The sequence below is a fragment of the Bison bison genome, unplaced genomic scaffold (assembly GCF_000754665.1).
Source record: "Bison bison bison isolate TAMUID 2011002044 unplaced genomic scaffold, Bison_UMD1.0 scf7180017864097, whole genome shotgun sequence".
Lineage (NCBI taxonomy): Eukaryota > Metazoa > Chordata > Mammalia > Artiodactyla > Bovidae > Bison > Bison bison.
Window position 1 is genome coordinate 1977652 of NW_011494669.1, and position 26472 is coordinate 2004123.

Sequence of the window (26472 nt, forward strand, 5' to 3'; positions counted from 1 at the left end):
AGAATTTCTCTAAACGGATCAAACATTCTGCACAAACTGTTGAAATACAGAAAGTAGAACTGAGATAACACTGAAAAGGGACCCCTGCCCAACATTAAAGAAGAGGGCACCTATAAATTGTGAGTCAGGCTTCAGTACTGCTCCAATACTCAGTATTTTCCAGTAGTTAGGGAAAGGAGATAAACGGTCAGGAGGCAGTCCCAAACCAACATTTAGGGTGATTCTGGTAGCATTCCAGCAGCAGGGACAATCAGGCAGTTCCTCTTTTCTTCCTTCCACCTGTGCTACGCAGCAAACAGCCAAAGTAATTCCAATGGGACCTCTTGGGGATTATAAGCAAAGTAATAACCAAGAGATGTTTGTACCCCATATGAAGTGGGAGTTCCCATGCTCAGAAGACCAGCTACTGATCCACTTGACCTGGTGGTATATCCTTCCTCTAACCATAGGAAGCAGAAACAACGAACAGATAAGCACTCAAACATATACGCAAGGCTAAGAGGTAACGGAAAATGCAGACAGATGAACAACTGAGAATCACCAAGTATTTGAAGAAAAACAAAGAGGTGTCCCAGAAGGAAAGAATGGAGGGAATGAAGGGAAAGAAATATTAAAAAACCAACAGAATAAAATAGCTCATTGTCAATGAAAGACATCACACCTCCAATGAAAAGAGCCCATTAGTGCTGCTTCAAATGAATAGAAAAACAAAGCAAAACCCAGATCACATCCAGACACTTGATGGTAACATTTCAGAAAACTAAGGATAGATGACAATTAAAAAATTATCCCTAGGTAAAGAAATTAACAGCTAAAGTAAAGCATATTACTTGGGAGAAGGAGACCATCAACTATTATTATAATTTTGTAAAAATTATAGAAAACCCTGGCGTCACATGGGAATAAAGTCCAAAAATAAAATCACACAAGGCCAGTTCCCAGGGTCTGCCTCACAATACCAACTCTAGTGTCATCTAGAGCTAGCTGTTCATCTGGCTACATACCAGTGGGGTGCACTTTAAATCACGAGCTGTCTTCCCATTAGCTCACACCTATTTCAGTGACTAATTTTGAGACTGGCGTGGGTACCACTGAGGACACAGGGCCCACCCCTCACATCCCTACTTACCAAAATGGAGTTGCTGCTGTTTTTCTCTCCGTGGAGACTCTCACTCTCTTCCATGCCATGCCTCTCCTGCACAACATCAGCTCGTCCCAATCCAAGAACAGTGCTGAGTGGAGAATGGGAACCAACCTCCAGTCAGGTTACCTGCGAGTCCACACGAAGGTGAAGGTTATTATAAGAGCAGCTTGCAGAGAGGCAGGGCATGAGACAATGGGAAATGAGAGGGACCATTCTGATGGGGAAGCGGTGAGGACAACAGAGAAAGGAAGGCTGGTCTGCAGAGGGGCTACAGCATAGTGTTTCCCCAGGGCTAGGGAGTAGAGGTCCTGAAGTAAAGAGGGTAAGCGGAATGCAGTGCAGAAAATCAGATTTTGTCAGATCAAATAGGATTGATATGGGAAAATACAAGATAGTGTTAACTAAAAGTAATCTGGATCAAAGAACCTGTGAACACAGTTTGATCCCTGAAGGTGTGTTTTCTTTAAATCTTTTATATGCCTGCTACATGCTGAGGGCACTGCAGACAAGAGGCATGAATGGAAAGCCTGCCATTTGTACCCCCAAAGGGCTTATAGATCAGCATCATAGATAGCTTTCAAAGTAAACAAAGGTTAAGAGTGACTATCACTGGCTGTAACATTGTTCTTTTAGTATCGCTAAGTCCTGTTCAATTCTTTTGCAACCCCATAGACTGTAGCCCTCTAGGCTCCTCTGTCCATGGGATTTCCTGAGCAAGAATACTAGAATAGGGTACCAGTTCCTTTTTCAGGGGATATTTCTGACCCAGTGATCGAACCTGCATCTCTTGCACTGGCAGGCGGATTCTTTACTGCTAAGCCAGCTGGGAAGCGGTTGTAAAACTAGGAGTGAGTTAATTTTCTTCCTTATAAATCATGCTTTCTACAATAGCTATGTATGCCTTTTATGAGAGAAAAGCAATGAATCTTATATTTTAAATACACAAACACTACAGAAAAATGAAAACAAAGGAGACTAGGCTATAGAGAATCGATTCACACTCATCAGGCTAACAACAGCTTTATTTATAAAACACAATGCCAATTTTATTTATTCAGCCATGTCCAAGATCTTACGATAGCGGCCGAGGTTATACAGAGGGTTAGGATAAATCCTTGTTCACAAGTAAGATTAAATTATGGTTTATGTGGTATTTATGGAAGAGGGAGCTGGAAGAATGGTTGACAGATAAGGCACGTATTAATAATTGTATTTCTTTGATGAATAAAATAAGGGCTAACTAGAGGTGTATGCGGAGAAGGCAATGGCACCCCACTCCAGTACTCTTGCCTGGAAAATCCCATGGATGGAGAAGCCTTCTTTCCTTGCTTATGATAAAGCTTATTTCTAGGAAAGGTCTTAGCAATATTTAAAATTTATACTGATGAAAACAAACCTGTAACACATGCAACAAATATCACTTCTTGAAGAGATGATGCTGGTATTACCACTGCCTGTGAAACCAGGTTGGAGCTGAACATCTGATGAGGAGCCAGAAACAGAATCCCCAAGTGATGAAGTGTTACCAAACACAGAGAGACTTTCCTTTTTCAAGACTTTCCTCAGTATTACTGGTCTCCCTAAACTCAGGCTTGCGTTTAAACAGTTTCTGTTTTTAAAAAAATTTATTTATTCACTTAGTTTTATTTTTGGCTGAGTCTTTGTTGCTGCACAAGAACTTTCTCCAGCTGTGGCGAGCAGGGGCTACTCTCTAGCTGTGGAGTGCAGGCTTCTCATTGCGGTGGCTTCTCTTGTGGAGCGTGGGTTCTAGGCAAGCGGGCTTCAGTAGTTGTGGCCGCATGAATGCAGTTGCCCCAAAGAATGTGGAATCTTCCTGGACTGGGGATCAAATTCATGTCCCTTGCACCAGCAGGTGGATTCTTAACCACTGGACCACAGGGGAACTCCAGCAACTTCTATTTAAATGAGTAAACAGTCATAATCTCTTGCTCACTGATAAACATACGCTGTTCAGGGCTAGCAATTAATTGGTCACACATTTTCAGCGTTTGGTCTTTGGAGACTTTTTCAAAGACTGTGCTTGTGATGCCACTGTCAGCACTGCTATCTTTGGACTGACCTGTACTCACCACTCTCTCAGCAATCTCCCCGTGACTCAAAGAAAGCATGGGGGCGTCGTTATGTGTTCAGCATCTCTTCAAAGTCTGCTTCTTTCGATTCTATTTACACTGTCAGCTGATAAGTTTTTGGCAAAAGTAATGAGCTTTGCTATCATCTTTTAACCAGAGTCTCTAAATACTTCAAAATCTTTATCGGTCAGGTAATTTTCAAACATCATTGTGGCCCAAAGTCTGTACTAGTTAGCGTTGATTTACTGACATCATTCTAAGCGTTAGCAGTTGTGTTGGTGGCTCAGAGGGTAAAGAACTGACTGCAATGCAGGAGACCTGAGTTCGATCCCTGGGTTGGGAAGATCCTCTGGAGAAGAAAATGGCAACCCGCTCCAGCATTCTTGCCCAGAGAATCCCACCGACAGAAGAGCCTGGTAGGCTACAGTCTGTGGGATCACAAAGAGTTGGGCATTACTGAGTGACTAACACAAAGGGCATTCTCGAGACTAAATTCTTTAGGAAATCTTGGATTTTCAGGCTCCTGTTGACCAAAGCAAGAATACTACTCAAAAAAAGGAAAAAAGCATTTATACCTGTTCTTCAAGGAGCATAGAATTCCCTGGTCACAGGGTCATATTATGGATGTAACACTGGGGGAAAAGTAAGTGCCATAAACATTATTTTTCACAAGAAGCTCAGGAGGGGGATGTGCAGAACAGTTGTCCAGGCACAGTAAAGTTTTGTAATTGTCTTCCAGTCCAGCTTGCTTGCAATGAGTTCATGTTGCTGGCACAAAGTGCTAATACAACCAATCCAAAAAGATTCCTCTTGTTACTGGTGCTTTCCTGTTTGCATAATACTGCAAAGGTAAACTGTGTACACCTTTTTGTTTTTTTAATGTATTCATCTGGCTGCACTAGGTCTTAGTTTTAGCACGTGGGATCTAGTTCCTTGACCAGGGATCAAACCCGGGCCCCTTGCACTGGAAGCCTAGAGTCGTAGCCACTGGACCACCAGGGGAGTCCCTTTGCACACCTTTTAAACATCTTGGATACAGACTTTTCTCAATCACTGTCAATTTGAACTTGTGTGTGTCTGCAGCCTAAGCACAACCAAGAACAGTCAACCTTTGCTTGGCATCCTAGATATCTGTTGGTGCCTTTTTGTCCGCCATCATTAAGGTTTGTCTAGGAATGCAGTAGCAGTACAGAGCTGTAAATGTGTTCAGGGCTAAGGTTTTCATCAGATATAATCTTGGCAAATTCATCAATATCATTTTCAGTGGTCTCGTGATCATCAGCAGCTTCTTCACCACAGATTTTAAGATACTTGATACCATGATGCTTTTAAAAGTTTTACAGCCAGTCTTCTGAATATTCACACTCACTCTCAATGTTCAGTTCTTCATGGTATAGCCTAGCTTGTTTTATGACCTACAAGGCAGTCAGTGGTGTATATTGACTTCTTTGTTGTTGAATCCATTCAGTTAACACACAGTCAGGATCCTTGTTTTTGGTCCTATGAAATGTTTTTCTATTTTTCACTAGCACTTGGTTATCACTGTCACCGTAAAATTTTAAGAACTTATCTTTCTGTCTGTACAAGTCATAAATGTTGATGGTTCCCACACCATATTATTCAGTAAGGCATCTCACAGACATACCACCACCAAGCTTTGCGGTAACTCCACTTTCTGAGCTACTGACAAAGACAGATGCATCCTTTTCTTCTGTTACCCAGAGGCATGTCTTTAACTCTTTGGGTCATTTTCACAGTGCAATTAATCCTCAAGCCACCAAATGTCAGCCGAGAGGAGACATTAGTGGTGATGGACATGAGTGCTGAGATATACCTAAGGCTGCAGAGCTGAGGTTTTGCTTCCAAATAATCCTGGTGCCAAACTTATAAAAATGCTTTTGGGTCTCAGACAGTACTTTTTTGGTTTTGTGTTTCATCTATTTTGGAATTGTGGAGTAGAGACTGTAGATCTGTATTAAAAATATCATTTTAATGATGACAAGACTGAGGCTCAATTAGTAACTTGATTTTCTATTTCTTTTCAGTCTCCTAAACTTCGGCCACTTTATTGGACAAAGAAATTTTATTTTTTTTTGGTATTGTCTGCCAAGATGATTTGAGTTGGAATATTTTTAGCAAAGGAACCTAATACTCTTGGCTGTTTGACTGACATAGCCAATAGTTGAGGCCCGTGCTGGGCAGTGTGAAGATGCCTAGGCAAGAAGAGGCTGGATGTGCTAAATTTATAGTCATTGAATCTAGATGTTTCTTTTTCTTCCAAATGATCTGTTTGGTACTTAATCTGTCTAGATACTTATTGTCCCACAATGAGTAATCAGGACAAATGAGAGAAAACAGCTCATTTCAGATCTGTCTCAAATACTCCTACAAGTTTCCCATAAATATCCACTCATCTGAAAGGTTTTGTTTGTTTTTTCTAATGATTCCCTAAATTATACATCCCAACTGTGACTCAGAATTATTGTTCATCAAGTTTCAGAATTAAAAACGTATTTTAGACATTCTGCTAAAATATTTCCTTTAACTTAGAAAGAATTCATTAGAATCTTGAATGCCTTTTAAGAGTCTGTGGTTAGGGTCCTACATCAAATATTATTTTATAAGTTCTTTGTGGAGGACCGGCCTTTCTCCCTTAGTCTCATCATCCCCATATTTGTGTAGATCTTCATGGAACATCTATAATGAACTGGAGATTGTTGATTCAGGCCTAAATCTTTTCCTCTTTTCCCATTATGTGCGAGAGCAGTCCTTAGGACTGAGGGGTTTATAAAACTATGTAAAGCACAGTTCCTGTAATCCCAGAAGTTTAAAACCTAGTAAATAAAATGACAAATATATAAAATCCAATGAAAATTCTCTATCTCAGGAGAGGAAGGGATCACATTTGTTACAATCTATACCACACTTATGTTATTTTTTTACATTGGTTTCTCCTGTAAGACGGCAATAATAACTACCATTTATTGGTCTCTTCTGTACCCAACAGAAGCTGGCATTTAAAAAGCACCAGACTCAGAAATGTCCATTGACCTTGCTCAGTGTCACAAAATTCTAAGTGAGAGAGTCTGGAATTGACCCTACTACTTGACTGCTGCTGAGTCACTTCAGTCGTGTCCGACTCTGTGTGACCCCATAGACGGCAGCCCACCAGGCTCCCCCGGCCCTGGGATTCTCCAGGCAAGAACACTGGAGTGGGTTGCCATTTCCTTCTCCAATGCATGAAAGTGAAAAGTCTAAGTGAAGTCGCTCAGTCGTGTCCGACCCTCAGCAACCCCATGGACTGCAGCCTTCCAGGCTCCTCCATCCATGGGATTTTCCAGGCAAGAGTACTGGAGTGGGGTGCCATTGCCTTCTCCAACTACTTGACTAGAAAGCTCTATTTATTTTTCACTCTAACTTAAATAACACTCTTTCCTTTGCCTTCAGCATATATTCTGTGTTCCCACCTGTCTCTTCACTATAGTCCGTTCTCCTACTTTAGAAAAGAAAGGCATACCCTAACTTATCTGAAATCTTATGGTGTTTTATCTCAATAAGTAAAAATCTCTGGTTGCCCAACAAAAGGATAATTCAAACGACTGGGAGACGTCACTGGAGATCCAATGGTTAAGACTTTGTCTTTCGATGCAAGTGGTGCAGGTTTGATCAGGGAACTAAGATCCCATATGCTTTGTGGCCAAAAGACTGAAACATAAAACAGAAGCAATATTGTAACAAATTCAATAAATATTTTAAAATGGTCCATATTAGAAAAAAATCTTAAATAAGGCTCCTTGAACAATTAATCAAGGCACATAAAATCCTAACGTTTGTCTTTCTTATACATATTTCTGTTAAGAGAAAAATGTTGCTTTAGAACCAGCATATTTTGGCCAGTGTTTGGATACTCTGAATTAAAACAGAATAGGTATTGGGGGTGACTGTGCCTCAGCCCTTTATGGACTAGAATCAAAGAATGCAGTGCCCTTGAAAGTTCCATGATAGTAAAGGAAAGACAGCTTGGATTTTTTTTTTTTTTAAGGAAAGCAATTTTTTTCAGCTACTAAAAGAATGCTCATCTTGGCACTTGTCATTAGCTAGAAAAAATTATAAGATTTTTCTCAGGTTAGTTGTCTATCATCCAATAAGGGAGCTAAACCCTATTTTATCAAATCAGATCATGAGATACTTATCCTGATTAAAGTCCATTCCCATTTTTAATATTTATTTGATTGTGCCAGGTCTTAGGTGTGGCTTACAGGAGCTTTAGCTGTGGCCTGTGGGACCTAGTTCTGTGACCAGGGATTGAACCTGGGCCTCCTGCATTAGGAATGCAAGGTCTTAGCCACTTAGTACAGGACAACCAGGGAAGTCCCCCATTCCCATTTTATTTCATCTTTTGAGTTACTTACTGTTTACTAACTCCTAATAGCTTCCCAGGTGGCTCAGTGGTGAAGAATCCACCTGCCAATGCAGGAGACACAGGAGATGTGGGTTTGAGCCCTGGGTTGGTCATTACGATCTCCTGGAGTAGGAAACAGCAACCCTAATAACAACATCTCCTAATAACAACAAGTGAATTTGCTAGATGCTGGGCCAATTAGTTATTAGCTGTGTGACAGAGACTGGTTGTGTGCTCATCAACTGGGCTTCTTCCTGGGTGTGAAGGAAAACCACATTTCCCACTCTCCCCTGCAGTCAGACTGGGACCACATGCCTAGGTTCCTATCCCAGGAACATGAGCAGAAGTAATCGACACCACTTTCCAGGCCTAGTTATAAACTCTCTGGGCACCATTATTCAAGCTCTCTCTTCTCCTTCTGCTGGGCCCACGGAGGTCAAAACTGCAGATTACCAGATGAAAGGAACCTAGCCACTGTTCTGAAGACAACTGCACAGGGGTGACCCTACTATCACTAGGGCTATGACATGAATGACAAATAGGGTGGAGCTGTAATTTTTTAAAATAGCATCTACCTTTAATTACCCCGATTAATATAAACAATGTATACTTTTATTATGGAGAAGTAAATGGCAACCCACTCCAATATTGTTGCCTGGGAAATCCTGTGGACAGAGGAGCCTGGCAGGTAACAGACCGAAGAGCTGGACACAACTTAGCGACTAAACAACTACTTACTTTTATTAAGCATACCAGATTTCGAATCAAGATTCCTAAAGAATATCACACCTGTTCTCATAGATCTTGATTTATATGCAACTTCTACTCTTAGCTGGATACTACATTGCATTATTGCAAATTAAGAAATGAAAAATGTGTTGCTTTGTTTCAGTTAAGTCATGTAAAATTACTTATATGAGAGCTGTATCATCGTAATCTTGACAGCTCATAGAAATACACTGTACAACATGGATTCTGTAACTTCTCAGTGATTTTGATACTGTTACTTAAAAGAAATATTAGCATATCTGAATTGAAAAATAAAATCTGACTTTTTCTGTCAGAAAATAAGTCATATTTTAGAGATTAGTTTCCAAATGAGGACTGGCTTTGTTAATTGGGTCATATGGCTTTGTCATTTGTGGTCTGGTTGACCACAAGATAGGGGTACTTTCCATATATTCAGTGAATGAAAGCTTTAAGTCTTGACATAACTATATTTAAAATATGCTAAAAGAAGTTTATAAAAAACACTTTACTATCATAAATAACTGAAATTAGTATCTCCAATTTTGACTGAGTATATTGGTTTAAATGAAACACTGCTGAGTCAAAGAATAAAAGGTAAAATTAACATTTACTAGATAATCTGTGATAATAGCATTTTTGGTGCAGTTTCAGAGACTGAGACTCTTAATATCTGTCTAATAAAACCTTTTATAAGTGAGATGGTTTCTAATTTATAGCTTTCAATAAAACTAAAAAGAGGACCTAATTCAATTATTAGCTGATAAAACTTTTAAGTAATTTTGGATAATAAATCACTTATTTTTGACATCTAATTTGAAAGAAGTTAAAGAAATTGGGTGACACTGCCATAATTTCTATTATTATATTATTATTGTGAAAAACAGCAAGAGAATAGAAGTGGCACTTTGTCCTATTTTTAGAAATAATGTTCTTCTAGGAGTACCTCAACTAATGATATACGGAATTTAGAAAAATGGTAACAATAATCCTGTATACAAGACAGCAAAAGAGACACTGATGTATAGAACAGTCTTTTGGACTCTGTGGGAGAGGGAGAAGGTGGGATGATTTGGGACAATGGCATTGAAATATGTATAATATCATATATTAAATGAATCGCCAGTCCAGGTTCGATGCACGATACTGGATGCTTGGGGCTGGTGCACTGGGACGACCCAGAGGGATGGTATGGGGAGGGAGGAGGGAGGAGGGTTCAGGATGGGGGACACATGTATACCTGTGGCAGATTCCTTTTGATATATGGCAAAACCAATACAATGTTGTAAAGTTAAATAAAATTAAATTAAAAAATAATAATAAAATAAACTTTTATAAAAAAAAAAATTATTTTTGCCATACTGCGTGGCATGCAGGATCTTAGTTCCCTGACCAGGAATTGAACCCTTGAACTCTATATTAGAAACACAGTCTTAACCCACTGGACCACCAGGAAAGTTCCCCCACTAACTTCAATAAAATGTACACGCCTACAAACTTCTACTTAGGTGCTTGGCAATTATGAAAAATATTTAACTGAACTGATTTTTTAACTATGTGTACAACAATAATAATCTTAACTACAGAGTATTTTTTTTTAACTTAGAGGGAACTAAAAAAATTAAAATCTGTATCTGTTTTTGTTTGAAGCACATGATAAGTGATCAATGAAAATCTCTGGAGCACAAATACTCTGTATTAGGGTAAAAAAAACTTGCATTAGGGTGAAAAACTGGGGGAAATGGAATGAAAAAGAGCTCAGGAAGTAAAAAGAACAATGCTCATTTTCTGAGTGCTAAAGAAGAGTTCATGTATTTTTAAAAAATGTGTGCTAGTCTCAGAGTTGCTAACATGAGATCATACTATTCTAATTATTTGGAGCTGATACTTTTCCTTGTGTATCTATTTTTAAAAAATTGGTTAGGTTTTTATAATTTATGTATTCATATTCTGGCTCTGGCACTGCCTATGATGAGACCTTGGGCATGCTGCTTAACTTTTCAGAGCCTTGGTTTTTTCCCTATAAAATGAGAAAGTTGAACCAGATCACTTGCATGTCCCATTATGTCTCTAATATTCTATAACTCTGTGACTAAAGACTCAGAAATATTCCTTTAGATGACTGAAAACAAAAACTACCCAAAGAGGTGTTTCCTTTTCCCCCCTTCTTTCTCGTTTTCCTTTTTCTCTCCCAACATCACTAAGGCCCTGTTGGCATACAGCAAAGATTGTATGTTTTGAGGGAGTTACTAAAATTGGTCTCATTATGTTCCAATTAATTACAGTGAATTCACTGGCTTCCCTCAACCAAAAACAGTCAAACTACTCATGACATCATTATTTCCCCTAGTAATGAAAATCTGAAATGCATATAATAAAGGTAATATTTTCTGAAATAAAAAGATCACATTGGCATGATCCTTCTTCCTCCTTCTGAGGAAGACAGAATCTTGAAATAGCTCATCAGAAAGAGAACTCTTTAGAAAAGTTCACCAGAAAGTCTATAATTGCTCCTGAAAAATATGTGAGGTCCGCTAGCACCGCCTTGTGCTATTTTCAAAACAATGCAAGATATAACGCATAAATAGTACTGTTTTGGTTTTAAAAGGTCTGTCTAGTCAAGGCTGTGGTTTTTCCTGTGGTCACATATGGATGTGAGAGTTGGACTGTGAAGAAGGCTGAGCGCCGAAGAATTGATGCTTTTGAACTGTGGTGTTGGAGAAGACTCTCGAGAGTCCCTTGGACTGCAAGGAGATCCAACCAGTCCATTCTGAAGGAGATCAGCCCTGGGATTTCTTTGGAAGGAATGATGCTAAAGCTGAAGCTCCAGTACTTTGGCCACCTCATGCGAAGAGTTGACTCACTGGAAAAGACCCTGATGCTGGGAGGGATTGGGGGCAGGAGGAGAAGGGGACAACAGAGGATGAGATGGCTGGATGGCATCACCGACTCGATGGACGTGAGTCTGAGTGAACTCTGGGAGTTGGTGATGGACAGGGAGGCCTGGCGTGCTGTGATTCATGGGGTCGCAAAGAGTCGGACACGACTGAGCAACTGAACTGAAGAAAACTGAACTTTCATTTTGATAATAGAATGGTCTGATTTTTCATATTTGCAGTGAGAAAAAGTCTTGAAATGCTAGTGCTGTGTTCTTCTTTCTTGTTCCATACTTCCATGTAGTTAGATCTACCCATGTTGACTTGGGGACAACTGAGATTTTTAGATCAGGGATTCAAAGAGAGACAGTTAATAACTCAACTGATGGACTTCCAAAAAACAGCAGAGTAGGGCAGGGAACCCATGTGAGGAGATGGTTGCTGACCAACCCCGGGGAGCTATGTGGAGAGGAGGCCGGGGACTGCAGTTCATCCCCACCATGCGAGTGAGCGTGCCTCTTCGTGTATTAGGAGACCCACAGGTGCTGCTGTCATCACTGTCAGCTCATGGTTGCACCTGCGCTGGGCCTCTTAGCTCATCCAGCTGAAAGACATCTGCTGCTGCTGCTGCTGCTGCTAAGTCGTTTCAGTCATGTCCGACTCTGTGCGACCCCACAGACGGCAGCCCACGAGGCTCCCCTCTCCCTGGGATTCTCCAGGCAAGAACACTGGAATGGGTTGCCATTTCCCTCTCCAATGCATGAAACTGAAAAGTGAAAGTGAAGTCGCTGAGTCTTGTCCGACTCTTAGCGACCCCACGGACTGCGGCCCACCAGGCTCCTCCGTCCATGGGAGTTTCCAGGCAAGAGTACTGGAGTGGGGTGCTGCTGCTTAGTCATACCTGAATTTTTGCAATCCCATGGACTGTAGCCCGCCAGGCTCCTCGGTCCATGGGATTTCTCAGGCAAAAATACTGGAGTGGCTTGCCATTTCCTTCTCTATAGGATCTTCTTAACCAGGGGATAGAACCTGGATCTTGGCAGGCAGATTCTTTACCACTGAGCTACCTGGGAAGCCCAGAGAATGTCTGCCTGTGTCCTAAGACCTTGCTAGGCTCCCAAATGAACTGCTGTGAATTTCAACCTTGTCAACAGGATATATTTGAAAAGATATATATTTAAAAAGATGTTTATCTTTTCAAAATCGTGTGAGATCCTTCCCCACCAGAGGACACTGAAGATGAAGTAGAAAACAGAAACCCCAGCTTTAGGACTTGGAAGAGTCTGGACTGGGAAACCCATCTGTGGAGTATGTGTGTGTGTGTGCGTGCGTGTGTGCAGTTACATGTATGTATTTATGCTGAAGAAATATTAGGGTCTTAAGACTAAATGGGATGGCATATAAGAAAGTGCACAGTGAATTCCTCTATACATCCTATTAATAAAAGTTTTATTGAATACCTAATGAGGATTTATTGGGCACCTACTATGTGCCAGGCACTGTCCTTGGTACTAGGGATATAGGGGTGAACAAGATGGATGAGGTCTCTGTCTCATAGGTCTGCCCTATAGTGGGAGAAGACATATTATAAACAAAGAAAGTAATTTCAGTTATTGTAAGAACGTTATGAAGGAAGTAAATGAGGTCGGTTGGATAGAAAGTGACTGGCTGGGGGGTGAGGGGTGAAGGGAGCAACCTCAGGGACAGTGGGCAAAGATCACCTCTTTGGGGAGGGTAACACTGACTAATGACAAGTTAGTCATGGAGAGACATCTGGAGAGAACAGAGGGAAGACAGAGTGCAGAAGGTCTCAGGCAAGTACCAGTCGACCATGTTTTAGAAAGATGGCCAATGATGCAACCTCTGCAAGCTCAGGAGTGGGGAGCCTCCTTCAGTGAGGAGATGATGGGGTCTTATAGCTCAACACACAGTTAAGTGAATAGTGTGTTGTTTCTTTGACACACCACATAAGAAAATTCTTATTACGAATTTAAAAAGAGCTTGTAACAAAAAGCTTCCCTGGGCCCCCTCCTGTCCTGCTTCTCAGAAGCAATCACCCTTACAATCTACTTTTAGTTCTGTTGACATATTTTTGAATAACACACTCCTAACGTTATTTCTTCATGTATTAATTATAGGCACTATCTACTTACTTCCTACAATGACAGATAAGCACTTAGCCAAGAGAGTTATGGTTATTTTTCTGCCTCTACTGGTTACCTTCACACCTATAAATAATTAACTTCTATGTCCTGTTCCTTCATCTCTTGATTCCCACATTGTAAGACTGGGATATTACAGACCTAAACCTTTCTGTTGCTTTTCTTCCTCCCACTTCCCCCCTGCATGTCTCTGCTGCACACAACCTCCTATGCACTATAGAATACAGTAATTCTAACTCTTTTTTAGCATGTCATACATACAGGACCCTTTACATGTAGGTGCTGCCTGCTTTTTTCATCTCCTGTCATTGTCCACGGTAGCTATACTCAAAGTCTTACTGAACTAGGTACTTACAGTTTTTGTAATGACTTTTGTGTGCTCATGTCTTTTTTTTCATTACCTCATATGTTTTCATTGCCTGGAATGGCCACCTTCTACAATTCACTGGCAAACCCCATTCATTCATTTCAGTCTACATGCCACTTTACAAAACCTTCCTTGGTGGATGTCATTTATAAATATAAAAAATATTTATTCAATGGCTGTTATATGCAAGGCACTGTTGTAAGTGCCAGGGTTACAGAGGTTCTAGACAGACACGCATGAGCTTGCATACCAGTGACTTATGCAGATTGAATAAAAACAAATAGCATGATGAAACATATTATGTGTTAGGCTTTACTAAATAACTAACAAATGCTATTTTAATCCTCACAACATTAGGGAGACTTTTATATCCTTCCCGAGGTCACTTCCTGTAAGTGACTGAGTTTATATTCAAACTCAAATCTGTCTATCATCAGAGCTGTCACTCTAAATTATTCTCATTCTGCTCCTATTACTCTTTGTACACTTCTATCATAACATTTGTCATACTGTTTTGAAATTGTGCATGGATTTCCCCATATAAACCACAGGATATAAAAAAAAAAAATTATTCGTGTGACTATTTTCTCAGTTTTCTCAGGATGGCCACAGAAGTAATACCATTCTACAGGCATAAGAGAGAAATGATTGCATTACATACGATGGGTGCTGTAGGGAACAGGGATTATATTCTTGCTTGAAATCTCAGATTGAGAAAGACTTGCTTTAGGACAAAGCCTTCTTAAAGACAGAGATACCTGCTGCATAATGGGTACCTGATAAATGTTTGTTGAACCTGTTATTCAAACCTTTGCAAAAATACCTACTCAGTTTTTGGATTGAAAAACTGTCTACATTAGTCCTGTATTTGGAGATGGCTTTGCAGCAGGAGCTTGGCACTCAGTCTTCTTTCAGTAGAGTTGCAGGGTGTTCAGTCCAAACTTTAAGAAGCAGTAGGAAGCAGTGGTTAACTGTGCAGACTCTATAGCCATCTACCCAGATTCCAATTCTATCGTTTACTATTTGTACAATAAGTTATTATTTAACATGTGCCAGGCACTTTTAAAAGTACTTTACAGGCATTTCCTGACTAAACCTAACACCTCTGCGTAGTGAATACCTTTACTATTCCTCAATAGTGCTACGACTCAGTTTTCTTCTCTACTAAAGGCAGAGAGTTGGACATGACTTAGCAATAGAACAATAACTAAAGGCAGGATACTGATAACAGAATACTTTACATGGTATCTAGGATTGAATGAGTATAAAATGCTTAGAATAGTATCCAGCACAGAGGAACTTAGTTATTACTACTTGTACAGGCTGTGATCAGAGCAAGAAATCAGCTTGATGTAACTTAATTTTTTCATCTTAAGCTAACGTTCACTTCAAGGGGACTAATGGGAATTATCTGGAATGGGCCTAAATCTTAAGCATCTCCCAATCAAGTTGGCTCTGTGTTTCTAAGGGAAAACTAGTGGCTGGTGCTGAGATGGAAAAAGCAGGAAAAAAATACCTCTGAAATCTGTTCAGTTTTCTGCATCTGCTCTGCCATGTCCCAGTTCCACATTATCACCACCTCTTGTTGGGATGGCTGCAATAGCCTCCTGGCTGGTTCAACGGCATTCTCCTTGGCGGCCTCTATTCTCTGCTCCAGGAGATTAACCTTTTCAAAACACAAAGGCAAATGGTATTGTATGATATGCACACTTACAACAGTCCTTTGGTTTCTCATTGTTCTTAGAATAAGAATCCAAATCAGCCACTTAGTTGACTAAGCCTTGGAGGATCTGCCCTTAGCCCATCCCTCTCCACCCACCTCAGCCACATCAGCCTTCATTCATTGTTCGGCAAGTATTTGTTTGATCACCACGTATTTACAGAGTCACTGAGGATACAGCAGTGACCAAGAGAAACACAGCTCTTATAGAACTTACCTTTTAGGAGGTGGGAGAACAATGACAACAAAAACCAGACATGTAATAATTACTATAAAAAGGATAATTGCTGGTTGTAATAAGTAGGAAAATGAAATCTAGCCTGCAAATAAGAAAGAGGAGCATTTGAGATAAGACGGACAGTCTTTTCTAAGCAGGTAATATGATAAAAGCAGGAAGAGAAGTGAGTCACATGATAAATGGAGAGGAGAGAATTCAGGTGGAGGGAATCTATGCAAAGGTTCACATATGCTACAAGAGGCTGGTGTGTTTGAGGTACCCAGAGTAGAACTCATGGTACAGAGGTAAGAAAGTGGGGAGTAAGATTGACTGGTACTTGATTCTGTAGGGCCTAGTAGGTCATCATAAGAATTAGGAATTTGGGGGACTTCTGGTAGTCCAGTGGTTAAGATTCTGTCTTCCAGTAAAGGGGGTGTGGGTTAAGACTCTACCCTCCAACGTAGAGGGGGTGTGGGTTCGATCCCTGGTCAGGGAGCTACGATCCCACATGCAGGGCAATGTGGCCAAAAAAAAAAGAAATTAGGATTTTTTTCCCTTTTCATTTTAGAAAAGCTCAAAGCTGTAAAAACTATGAACTGTTTGTCACATAACTGTTTTGGTTCTATTTTCTTTGTTCTCTCTTCTTTTGTTCTCCCTAACATTCTTTTTTCCCCCTCAAATCTTCTGAAGGTAAGTAGTTGCAGTCACTGATACACTTTGCTGCTAAATACTGAAACAAACATCTTTCCAAAATAAAGACATGCTTCTACATGGTCACAAATTATCACATGTACCCAAATTAATACTGATTCAGTATAATCTACTGTGTAATCCATATTTAAATATCCACAATTGTCCACAAAATGTTTTTCTTTTTGCAGTTACCTTTTAAAAAATCTATAACCAATGAAGATTCATGAATTTCATTTAGCAACAAGCACCTGGCTTTTGACTCTCTCTTTCCCTAACACTGACATTTCTAGGTCTGTTGACCTGTAAAATGGTCCTCATGATTAGATTCAGGTTAAACATTTCTGGCAGGCTTCCCAGGTGATGCTCTGGCAGGAATCTGCCTGCCAATGCAGGAGATGCAGGTTTGATCCCTGGGTTGGGAAGATCCCCTGGAGTAGAAACTAGCAATCCACTCCAGTATTTTTGCTTGGAAAGTGCCATGGAGAGAGGAGCCTGGTGGGCCCCAGTCCAAGGGGTCACAAAGAGTTGGTCTTGAGTGACCACACACACACACAATCCATTGTTTTAGCATTCACTGATAAGCTTTATCTATGTTGATTTTGGGGCTTCCCAGGTGGCACTAGTGGTTAAGGAACCTGCCTGCCAAAGCAGGAGACATAAGAGACGAGGGCTCAATTGCTGGGTCAGGAAGATCCCCTGGAGGAAGGCATGAAAACCCACTCCAGGGTTCTTGCCTGGAGAATCCCATGGATAGAGGAGTCTGGCAGGCTACAGTCTACAGAGTCCCAAAGAGTTTGACATGACTGAAGTGACTTAACAGGGATGTCAATTTTTACATTGGGAGTTGCAAAGTGGGGATAGTTTACTATTCTTTTTGCATTAACTGGCATTCTCGTGTAAAGAATAGCTTTCCATTTTTAGTCCTTTTCTCCCTCATCCATCCTCCTACAAAGAGGACTTAAAACATTAAATGTGTTATTAAACTATTACCATCATTATTTTTTTGATGCACAATTTGTGCCAAACATGGTCAGTGTAAAACCCTTTATGCCAGATCCAGTGTCCTTTGTTAAATGACTTCATTCATTCTGAAGACTTCTTTGCTTTTTCTGACAAGAATGTTCTAGGCTCACTTTATAATTTTCTTGCCCCAGACCTGGAAGCAGTCTTCTCTCCAAGAGGCACTGTTTTCTTTTAGGGATAAATGGTATTTAGAAACCATTTGGGTGGCTTGGTCCTGGGGTGTTCATTGTTCCTGGGGTGCCAGGGCTTCTATGCCTCCAGGCCCTCTCAGTGGACCCAATTAAGATAAAAAAAAGATAATAAAACCCAAACAACCCAGGTCATTCTACTACCAATTCAAATCTAACTTCATGGGATTCTTCTTTACTTTCTATTATATTTATTTCCCTTCTCCCACAGTGAGAACCCTAGAACCAAACATGAATATATTTACTGATTTGCTTTTTCCTATAACACATGCATAATAGTTTCAAAATTATACCAATACCCGTTTCAACATCAAGCCTACTAAGCCAAGTTATTAATTTTTTTGCATTTCTTTTTGCTCTTCATCATATCCCACAACTCCTAACTCCTGAACATAGAATACTGTGCCCAAGTTAACTGAACAAGCTCTTTATCTCTGTGTAGCTATGCTGACAATTTGATATACAGGTAAATTCATCTCTTTCTTTGCATTAAATTTTAGGGCTTGCTTTTATTTTTAGATTTAATTTTTTGAAAAGGCAAACTCTGTTTTTTTAAAAAAGTTACAGAAGTCACATTCTCATCCCCTATAGATAACCATTTACAACTAATTTTCTGTTTTATAGTTTTTGTATTTCTATCTTCAAAAATATACCAAAAATGTGTGTGGAATATATATGTATGTAAACTCTGATTTCTTCTTTTTGCTTACATAACAGTACAGTTTTTATATACTTTTGCATCTTTTTTCTTCACTGAACAATACAAATATCATTTTATTCTAAAACATCATTGAAGTGCTTTAAGCCAGAGGTTGACATGATCATTCCCACCTGAAGCTGGTTTTGCTGCCCTATAAATAATGGAGAACAGGATGTGAAGCAGGCGACCAGCTGGAGGCTGTAGGGGTCTGGGCAATGAAAAGGGAGGGGAGCATTTTATTTCACTTCTAACAAAAAAGTGCAACAGATACATTTGTTTATGAACTGGATGAGAGTGGTGAGGGAAAAGGAGAGCTCAGAGATGATTCCTCCTCATGAATAACTAGGTAGATGTGTGGTAGTGTCATTTACTGAGGCACAGATTAGGGAGGAGAGGCTTCACGTTTTGCAATGAAAAATCACGATCCCATATTGAATATGCTAAGGCAGAGATTAACAGTAAACAAGGAGAGGGTGACCTTTTGCTGGCCCAGAAGCCAAATGAAGAATGTTTCAAGGCTGAAACATTTGACTGTGTGGATGAAACAAACTGTGAGGAATACTTCTGGGAGCGAGAATAAAATAAGGCAGAAAATCCACTGGTTCTTGTATTTATCCTGCCCCTATACCTGGGTGCTTACTCCTCTCTTTTTTTTAAACTTATTTGACATCTAATAACCCTTGGAAATCCAGATCAAACACTACTTGCTCAGGTTCCAGTGACATTGTCTTTAGAAATGCTCTAAACATTTTCTTCAAAACACTCAGTACAGTTGTAATTTCTCAATTACTTGTCTTTGCAATTTTTTGTCAATTATTGGAATATAACAGTGACAGACTTTTATTTTCTTGGGCTCCAAAATCACTGCAGGTGGTGACTGCAGCCACAAAATTAAAAGATACTTGCTCCTTGGAAGAAAAACTATGACAAATCTAGACAGCATACTAAGAAGCAAGGACACCACTTTGTTGACAAAAGTCCGTATAAAGTTATGGTTTTTCAAGCAGTCATGGACAGATGTGAGAGTTGGATCATAAAGAAGGCTGAGCATTGAAGAACTGATCCTTTCAAACTGTGATGCTGGAGAAGACTCTTGAGAGTCCCTTGGGCAGCAAGGAGATCCAACCAGTCAATCCTGAAGGAAATCAACAGTGAGTTTTCATTGGAAGGACCGATGCTAAAGCTGAAGCTCCAATACTTTGGCCACCTGATGTGAAGAGCCAACTCACTGGAAAAGACCCTAACGCTGGGAAAGACTGAGGACAAGAGAAGGGAACAACAGAGGATGAGATGGTTGGATGGCATCACCGACTCAGTGGACATGAGTCTGAGCAAACTCCTGGAGACAGTGATGGGCAGGGAAGCCTGGCATGCTGTAGTTCATTGGGTTGCAAACAGTCAGACATGACTGAACAACAAAGCTCCTGGAGGGTTAGGGTCTGTTTTGGTAGCTCTCCTCCACTGTCTCAGTACGGCCTAGTCTAGTGTGTGGTACTTAGCAGGTTTTCAATAAATATTTGTTGAACAATAAATAAATGTAGCACCTGGAGGGCCCAAGAGTTGGAATCAGTAACAGCTAGTAAAAAGTAATACAGGCATTATGAGGTAAAGACTGGAAGCGTAGATTTTTGGGTAGACTTGCCTGAAGGGGTAATGAAGAGTTTGACACAGAGGCCCCTAAAGACTTAAGTTCCAGTCCAAACAGTAAATTACAGTTTTATTTGATCATCTCTGCTTTCTTCCCTTTCACATCTACTTTCTCTGCTCATTTTTACTCCTGGCCTTGCATCCCTTCTTTACTCCAAACTGGCTCACCACAAATATGATTTTGTGGGGAAAGAAAGCAAACGGAATGAGACAGTGGGAAGTTAGAAAGGGAAGCGGGGTAGGTTATGGGAAACATAAATGTAGAAAAAGAAAAAGAAAGACAATAAGCTCAACAAAACAGTTACTATGTTACAAATGCTGCTAACCAAATAAAACAGTGGAAAATAAGATCACATGTGAGAGGGCAGGTCTTGAAGTCATCCAGCTGAGTTTAAATTCCTAGTTCCACCATTAATAGCTGTATGCCTTTGAGCAAATTATTTAATCTTGAACTCAGTTTCCTAAAAATCTATAAAAATGGCATAATAACAGTTTAAAATCTATAAAAAGTGCATATTAACAGTATCCACCTCATAGGGTTGTTCTCCAGATCAGTACCATAACCAGTTTTAAAGTGCTTAGGACCACGGCTGGCACAAGGTAAATGCTCAGTTAACGTTAGCAGTTACTTTTCTTTAAAATGAAGCACAGCACGCAGAGATGGCCCAAGTAGTAAATATTTGTCATATGACTGTAATAACACTGCACCAAAAGAAAAGGATCACTTTAAGATAATCAGAGACGATGTACTGGCACTTACATTTGAGCACTGCAAAGACCTTACCTGTGCATGCAAGATAGGTAGCTGCTTTATATTTTCAGAATGGCAAAAACTAGCAAACAAACCCACAAAGAGTGAAGAATGCTTTTGAAAATCTTTTCTGAGAAAAATGTACCTTGTCCATGAGGGCGCCTATGGACAACAGGTAGGATCATGAAGCGAAGGAAGTGAAGTGACCTTCTGGGTGCGGGCAGCGCTCATTCTAAGTTACTCTTTAGAAGCAGAGCCTGTCCCGGTCCACAGTGAAAAGGCCTGCCATTTCTCACCTGGTCCCTAAGGGAGTCGCGGAGTTAAGTGGAGTGGCAGCGGCCTCACTTCGGGGCCTCCGCTACGTCTTTATTGTCTCCAGATTGGAATCCGAGATCCGCAACGCTGCCAAGAGAGGGTGGCACCCACCGCAGCCAGGAAGCAGCATCCTACCCTGCTTGGCACGCGGATACCCGCGGGAAGCTCCGCCCACTAGCCGCTCTCCAGTCTGCTTCCGCCCATTGGTCGCTCGGCATACCGAGACCCGCCCCCAAATTTGAAAGCTTCTCCCGGGAGCGGAAGAAAAATCCACAGAGAGAGACCGCGGCGCTCCAACGCTTCTTTCCGGAAGCTCCGCCCACTCCCAGGGTTCAATGCGGGACCCTGGCCGCCATTGTTTGAATTTGAAAAGGGCAATAACTCAGTGCTGGTCGCGGGTGGGGCTGGCAGGGTAACGTTTGCAGGTGAGGGCCCGAGGAAGGAAATGGGGGACTCCGTACATACCAGGTGAGGTGAAGAAAGGTCTCAGACGGTGTGAGTACCTTCCGACCGGGCTCAAGACGCCCCTCAGGTTACTGTCGATACGTGGGGCTCCGGGTGCTCTGTGGAGGGCTGAACCATTTTACTAGAGTTAGGGTTTAAATCTGGTCTCTGCCGTTTCAGTCCATGGGGTTGCAAAAAGTCGGACACAATCGAGCGACTGAACAACAACAACAATCGCCGCTTATTAACTCTGAGGCAAGGCAACGTCTTCAGTATCCCTGGGCCTCAGTTTCTTCATCTGTTAAAAGGGCTTAATTATAGAACCTACCTCTTCCGCCTCTTAAGAAGATAAGGATAATGTGTAAAACTGTTAGAAACAGTGCCATTGGTATAGTAAGCACTATGTATTTGCAAGCCTTAGTATTTTTATTATTGTTACTGCTGCTTTGAGGATCAGGCCTCCTTTGCCAAATCTGGTGTCCTGTATCCCCAAGGTGAGCATTTTGCTCGGTAAGTGGCTTGGTCTGTTTTTAGGGCAGTCGGGGGCTCGATGTCTGTGCATTTATTTCCAGACTGCTACCGCCGGTGCCGGGGCGCTCCCTTCTTGGTCTTTGCAGTGCGGAGCGAAAGGGGGGGGTGTGTGGCGTGTGTGATGACTGCAGTCATCTCCACCCACCCACCCTCACCCCCGGTTTGGAAGGTTTCCCCCATCTCATTATACTTTTTGGTTCAGTAATTCCTGCTTAATGTCGCTCTCTAGTATTCCTTACTGGAGGGCTAATTGACAGAAGGTCGAGCCTTATGGGTTAGTTTGTTTTTAATCCCCAAGCTGATCAAATTCATGTTTGAATCCGTTCTTAAAACAAGGTAGCATTACCCGGAAACAGCCTTAACTGTGTACATTTTATTAAATGTCCAAGACCTGAGACTTCAGGTTGCAAAATAATGTAAAAGACTCATAAGTTTAATTGTAAAGACTTTTTTTGACTGTATTTTGTGGATGACATGCGGCAACCTCAGTTAGTAATCAGTCTTCAATCATGAAATCTCATTGGAGAGACGAAAAAGGATACCATTTCTCAGACTTGGGAACAGCCTTCCGCAATGAGGTCTTGAACCTTGCTGTTGGCTAGAGATAATATAGGACCAAAAAAAATTTTGCGCATAGAGAATTTTATTTATTATTTAACCCACTTAACCCACTATACAGGGAGTCTTTATCACTGCCTAAATCTCTGAATTTGTTGTAGGGGTACAGAGTAGTATAAGATAAGGTCCTTGCTCTCATTTCTAGTCTAATTAGGGAGGCCACACATCCATAGAAGTTAACTACAAGTACAGGCAGTGACAATGTATCTCTCAATTTTATGATTGTTAAGGGGCAGTTTATTCATGAAAACTGAACATAGAAGCAAGCACAAACAACTGTAACATTTTTTTTTAAGGAGGTACAATATTTTTTTTTAACTTAGTAATTTCATAAAAGATGTGTCAACATTTTTTTAAGCCAAAAATTAATTGAAGGCCAAGAATGAAGGTTACTTTCCAGTTTCCTGGGCATTTCCATGAAACTTGAGTTATGAAATGTCAAGCCATTACGTTCATGTTTTTGTAAACTTTTCCTCTGTGTTCTACATCAGTGGTTTTTATTCTGTCAGATACGTTTTCTAATTTTCACCCATAAATATTTGAAATAGTCTATCAAACTACATTTAAATACTTTTCTCATTTTGATTACATCACTGATACAATGAAAGCAAAAAGCAATAAAGATTAAACGTGCTTAATTGTATGGTTGGTTGATGTAGTTTGCTGGGTTTTGTTGAAGGTAAATGTATAGTTTCTTTAAATCTTTGAAGTTTAGGAAAAAAGAGAAACAGCTTTGTATTGAGTTTGGGGGTTTCAACGCTGATCAAGGAAAAAGATACCACAAGGTGGCAGTAACACACAAGGGTCTTTACCAGGTTAGCACTTGGACAGGACTGCATGCTTGGAAAGCTGGCCAAATCGTGAGACTTCTCGGAGACTAGAGTGAAGGGCTACCACCTAGAAGGGGAGGGTAAGGAATTGGAGAGAAGTGGGAATGATAGCAGAGGGAGCTCAGTATAAGTGTCCTAGCACAGTAGGGAGTCCGCATATCTGAGAACTTCAAAGGGCAGCAGTGGCTTGGGGTCTTTATTGTCTTGGATTTTGTCTGTGGCTAGCGGATGGTTGAGTGCAGTTTCATGGAATGTGCAAACCAGATAGGCTCTAAATGGCTAAAACTAAGATTATTTTGGCTATGTATAAAGCAAACAGATGTATAAAAATTTGAGTTTGACACCTCATTGGTTTTTTGAACTAACGTTGCCAGCCTGCTGTGAAGAAGTAAACAATTCAGGGCCAGTATATGGGGACCATCTTTGGCTCATTTACTTAATGCCTGTGGATGCCCGTTACAAGTACCTTCTTGAGCCAGGAACCCTATTGGCAGTGACTGTTCTGAGTATATCATAATATTCAAAGAATATGGTGCTCTCTCCATTTCTCCCTAATATTGTGCACCTAGTGGATTCTCAGTAAATATTTGAATGTTAATATTTTATCAGTGAAACTTACCTCTACATTTGTCTTTAAATTTAGCGAGATGCTTAATTTAGTTGTAGTAGTTTTAATTCAGTTCAGCCCTTCAGTCGTGTCCGACTCTGCGACCCCATGAACTGTAGCACGCCAGGCCTCCCGGTCCATTGCCGACTCCTGGAGTTTACTCAGACTCATGTGCATTGAGTCAATGATGCCATCCAACCATCTCATCCTCTGTTGTCCCCTTCTCCTCCTGCCTTCAATCTTTCCCAGCATCAGGGTCTTTTCAAATGAGCTAGTTCTTTGCATCAGGTGGCCAAAGTTTTAGAGCTTCAGCATCCGTCCTTCCAATGAATATTCAGGACTGATCTCCTTTAGGATGGACTGGTTGGATCTCCTTGCAGTCCAAGGGACTCTCAAGAGTCTTCTCCAACACCACAGTTCAGAAGCATCAATTCTTTGGCGCTCAGCTTTCTTTATAGTCTAACTCACATCCGTACACAACTACTACGAAAACCAGAGCTTTGACTAGACAGACCTTTGTCAGCAAAGTAATGTCTGCCTTTTAATATGCTGTCTAGGTTTCTTCCAAGGAGCAAGCGTCTTTTAATTTCATGGCTGCAGTCACCATCTGCAGTTATTTTGGAGCCCAAAAAATAAAGTCAGCCTCTGTTTCCATTGTTTCCCCATCTATTTGCCATGAACTGATGGGACCAGATGCCATGATCTTAGTTTTTGAATGTTGAGTTTTAAGCCAACTTTTTCACTCTCCTCTTTCACTTTCATCAAGAGGCTTTTTAGTTCTTTTTCGCTTTCTGACATAAGGGTGATGTCATCTGCATATCTGAGGTTATTTCTATTTCTCCCGGCAATCTTGATTCCAGCTTGTGCTTCATCTAGCCCAGCATTTCTCATGATGTACTCTGCATATAAGTTAAATAAGCAGGGTGCCAATATACAGCTTTGATGTACTCCTTTCCTGATTTGGAACCAGAATGTTCCATGTCCAGTTCTAACTATTGCTTCCTGACCTGCATACAGATTTCTCAAGAGGCAGGTCAGGTGGTCTGGTATTCCCATCTCTTTCAGGATTTTCCACAGTTTGTTGTGATCCACATAGTCAAAGGCTTTGGCATAGTCAGTAATACAGAAGTAGATGTTTTTCTGGAACGCTCTTGCTTTTTTGATGATCCAGCAAAAGCAATTTGATCTCTGGTTCCTCTCCCTTTTCTAAAACCAGCCTGAACATCTGGAATTTCTCAGTTCACGTACTGTTGAAGCCTGGCTTGGAGAATTTTGAGCATTACTTTACTAGCGTGTGAGATGAGTGCAATTGTGCGGTAGTTAGAGTGTTCTTTGGCATTGCCTTTCTTTGGGATTGGAATGAAAACTGACCTTTTCCAGTCCTGTGGCCACTGCTGAGTTTTCCAAATTTGCTGGCATATTGAGTGCAGCACTTTCACAGCATCATCTTTCAGGATTTGAAATAGCTCAACTGGAATTCCATCACCTCCACTAGCTTTGTTCATAGTGATGTTTCCAAGGCCCACTTGACTTGGCATTCCAGGATGTCTGCCTCTAGGTGAGTGATCATACTATCGTGATTATCTGGGCCGTGAAGATCTTTTTTGTATAGTTCTTCTGTGTATTCTTGCCACCTCTTCTTAATATCTTCTGCTTCTTTTAGGTCCATACCATTTCTCTCCTTTATTGTGCCCATCTTTGCATGAAATGTACCCTTGGTATCTCTAATTTTCTTGAAGAGATCTCTAATCTTTCCATTCTATTATGTTCCTCTGTTTCTTTGCATTGATTGCTGAGGAAGGCTTTCTTATCTCTCCTTGCTGTTCTTTGGAACTCTGCATTCAAATGGATAATATCTTTCCTTTTCTCCTTTGCCTTTTGCTTCTCTTCTTTACTCAGCCTTCTCAGACAACCGTTTTGGCCTTTTGCATTTCTTTTTCTTGGGGTTGATCTTGATCCCTGTCTCCTGTACAGTGTCACAAACCTCTGTCCACAGTTCTTCAGGCACTCTGTCGGATCTAATCCCTTGAATCTATTTGTCACTTGCACTGTATAATTGTAAGGGATTTGATTTAGGTCATAACTGAATGGTCTAGTGGTTTTCCCTACTTTCTTCAATTTAAGTCTGAATTTGACAATAAGGAGTTCATGATCTGAGCCACAGTCAGCTCCCAGTCTTGTTTTTGCTGACTGTATAGAGCTTCTCCATCTTTGGCTGCAAAGAATATAATCAGTCTGATTTCAGTATTGACCATCTGATGATGTCCATGTATAGAATCTTGTGTTGTTGGAAGAGGGTGTTTGCTACGACCAGTGCGTTCTCTTGTCAAAATTCTACTTCTTTCTGCTTCATTCTGTACTCCAAGGTCAAATCTGCCTGTTTACTCCAGATATTTCTTT

General features: G+C 40.7%; 2 protein-coding genes across 5 annotated transcripts in view; one reads left to right on the forward strand and one right to left on the reverse strand.

The window, feature by feature from the left end:
* PANK1 (pantothenate kinase 1) overlaps positions 1 to 21227 on the reverse strand; it is a 104666-nt gene extending 83439 nt beyond the window's left edge. Inside the window, exons 1-3 of one of the 2 annotated variants that reach the window (XM_010838527.1) lie at positions 21024 to 21227; positions 15305 to 15454; positions 1130 to 1270 (exon numbers count right to left, since the gene is read on the reverse strand). The gene's annotated coding sequence lies outside the window, so the exon portion shown is untranslated. Of the gene's footprint in view, positions 1 to 1129; positions 1271 to 15304; positions 15455 to 20872; positions 20998 to 21023 lie in introns of those variants that run through there. The other variant, XM_010838528.1, reaches the window with a different exon arrangement.
* Positions 21228 to 21384: 157 nt separating this feature from the next.
* The window catches only part of KIF20B (kinesin family member 20B), an 86866-nt gene continuing 81778 nt past the window's right edge, over positions 21385 to 26472 (forward strand). For all 3 annotated transcript variants that reach the window (XM_010838530.1, XM_010838531.1, XM_010838532.1), the window contains exon 1: positions 21385 to 21510. In XM_010838530.1, coding sequence (XP_010836832.1) covers positions 21488 to 21510 — 23 coding nt within the window. In that variant the 5' untranslated portion in view covers positions 21385 to 21487. The remainder of the gene's footprint in view (positions 21511 to 26472) is intronic.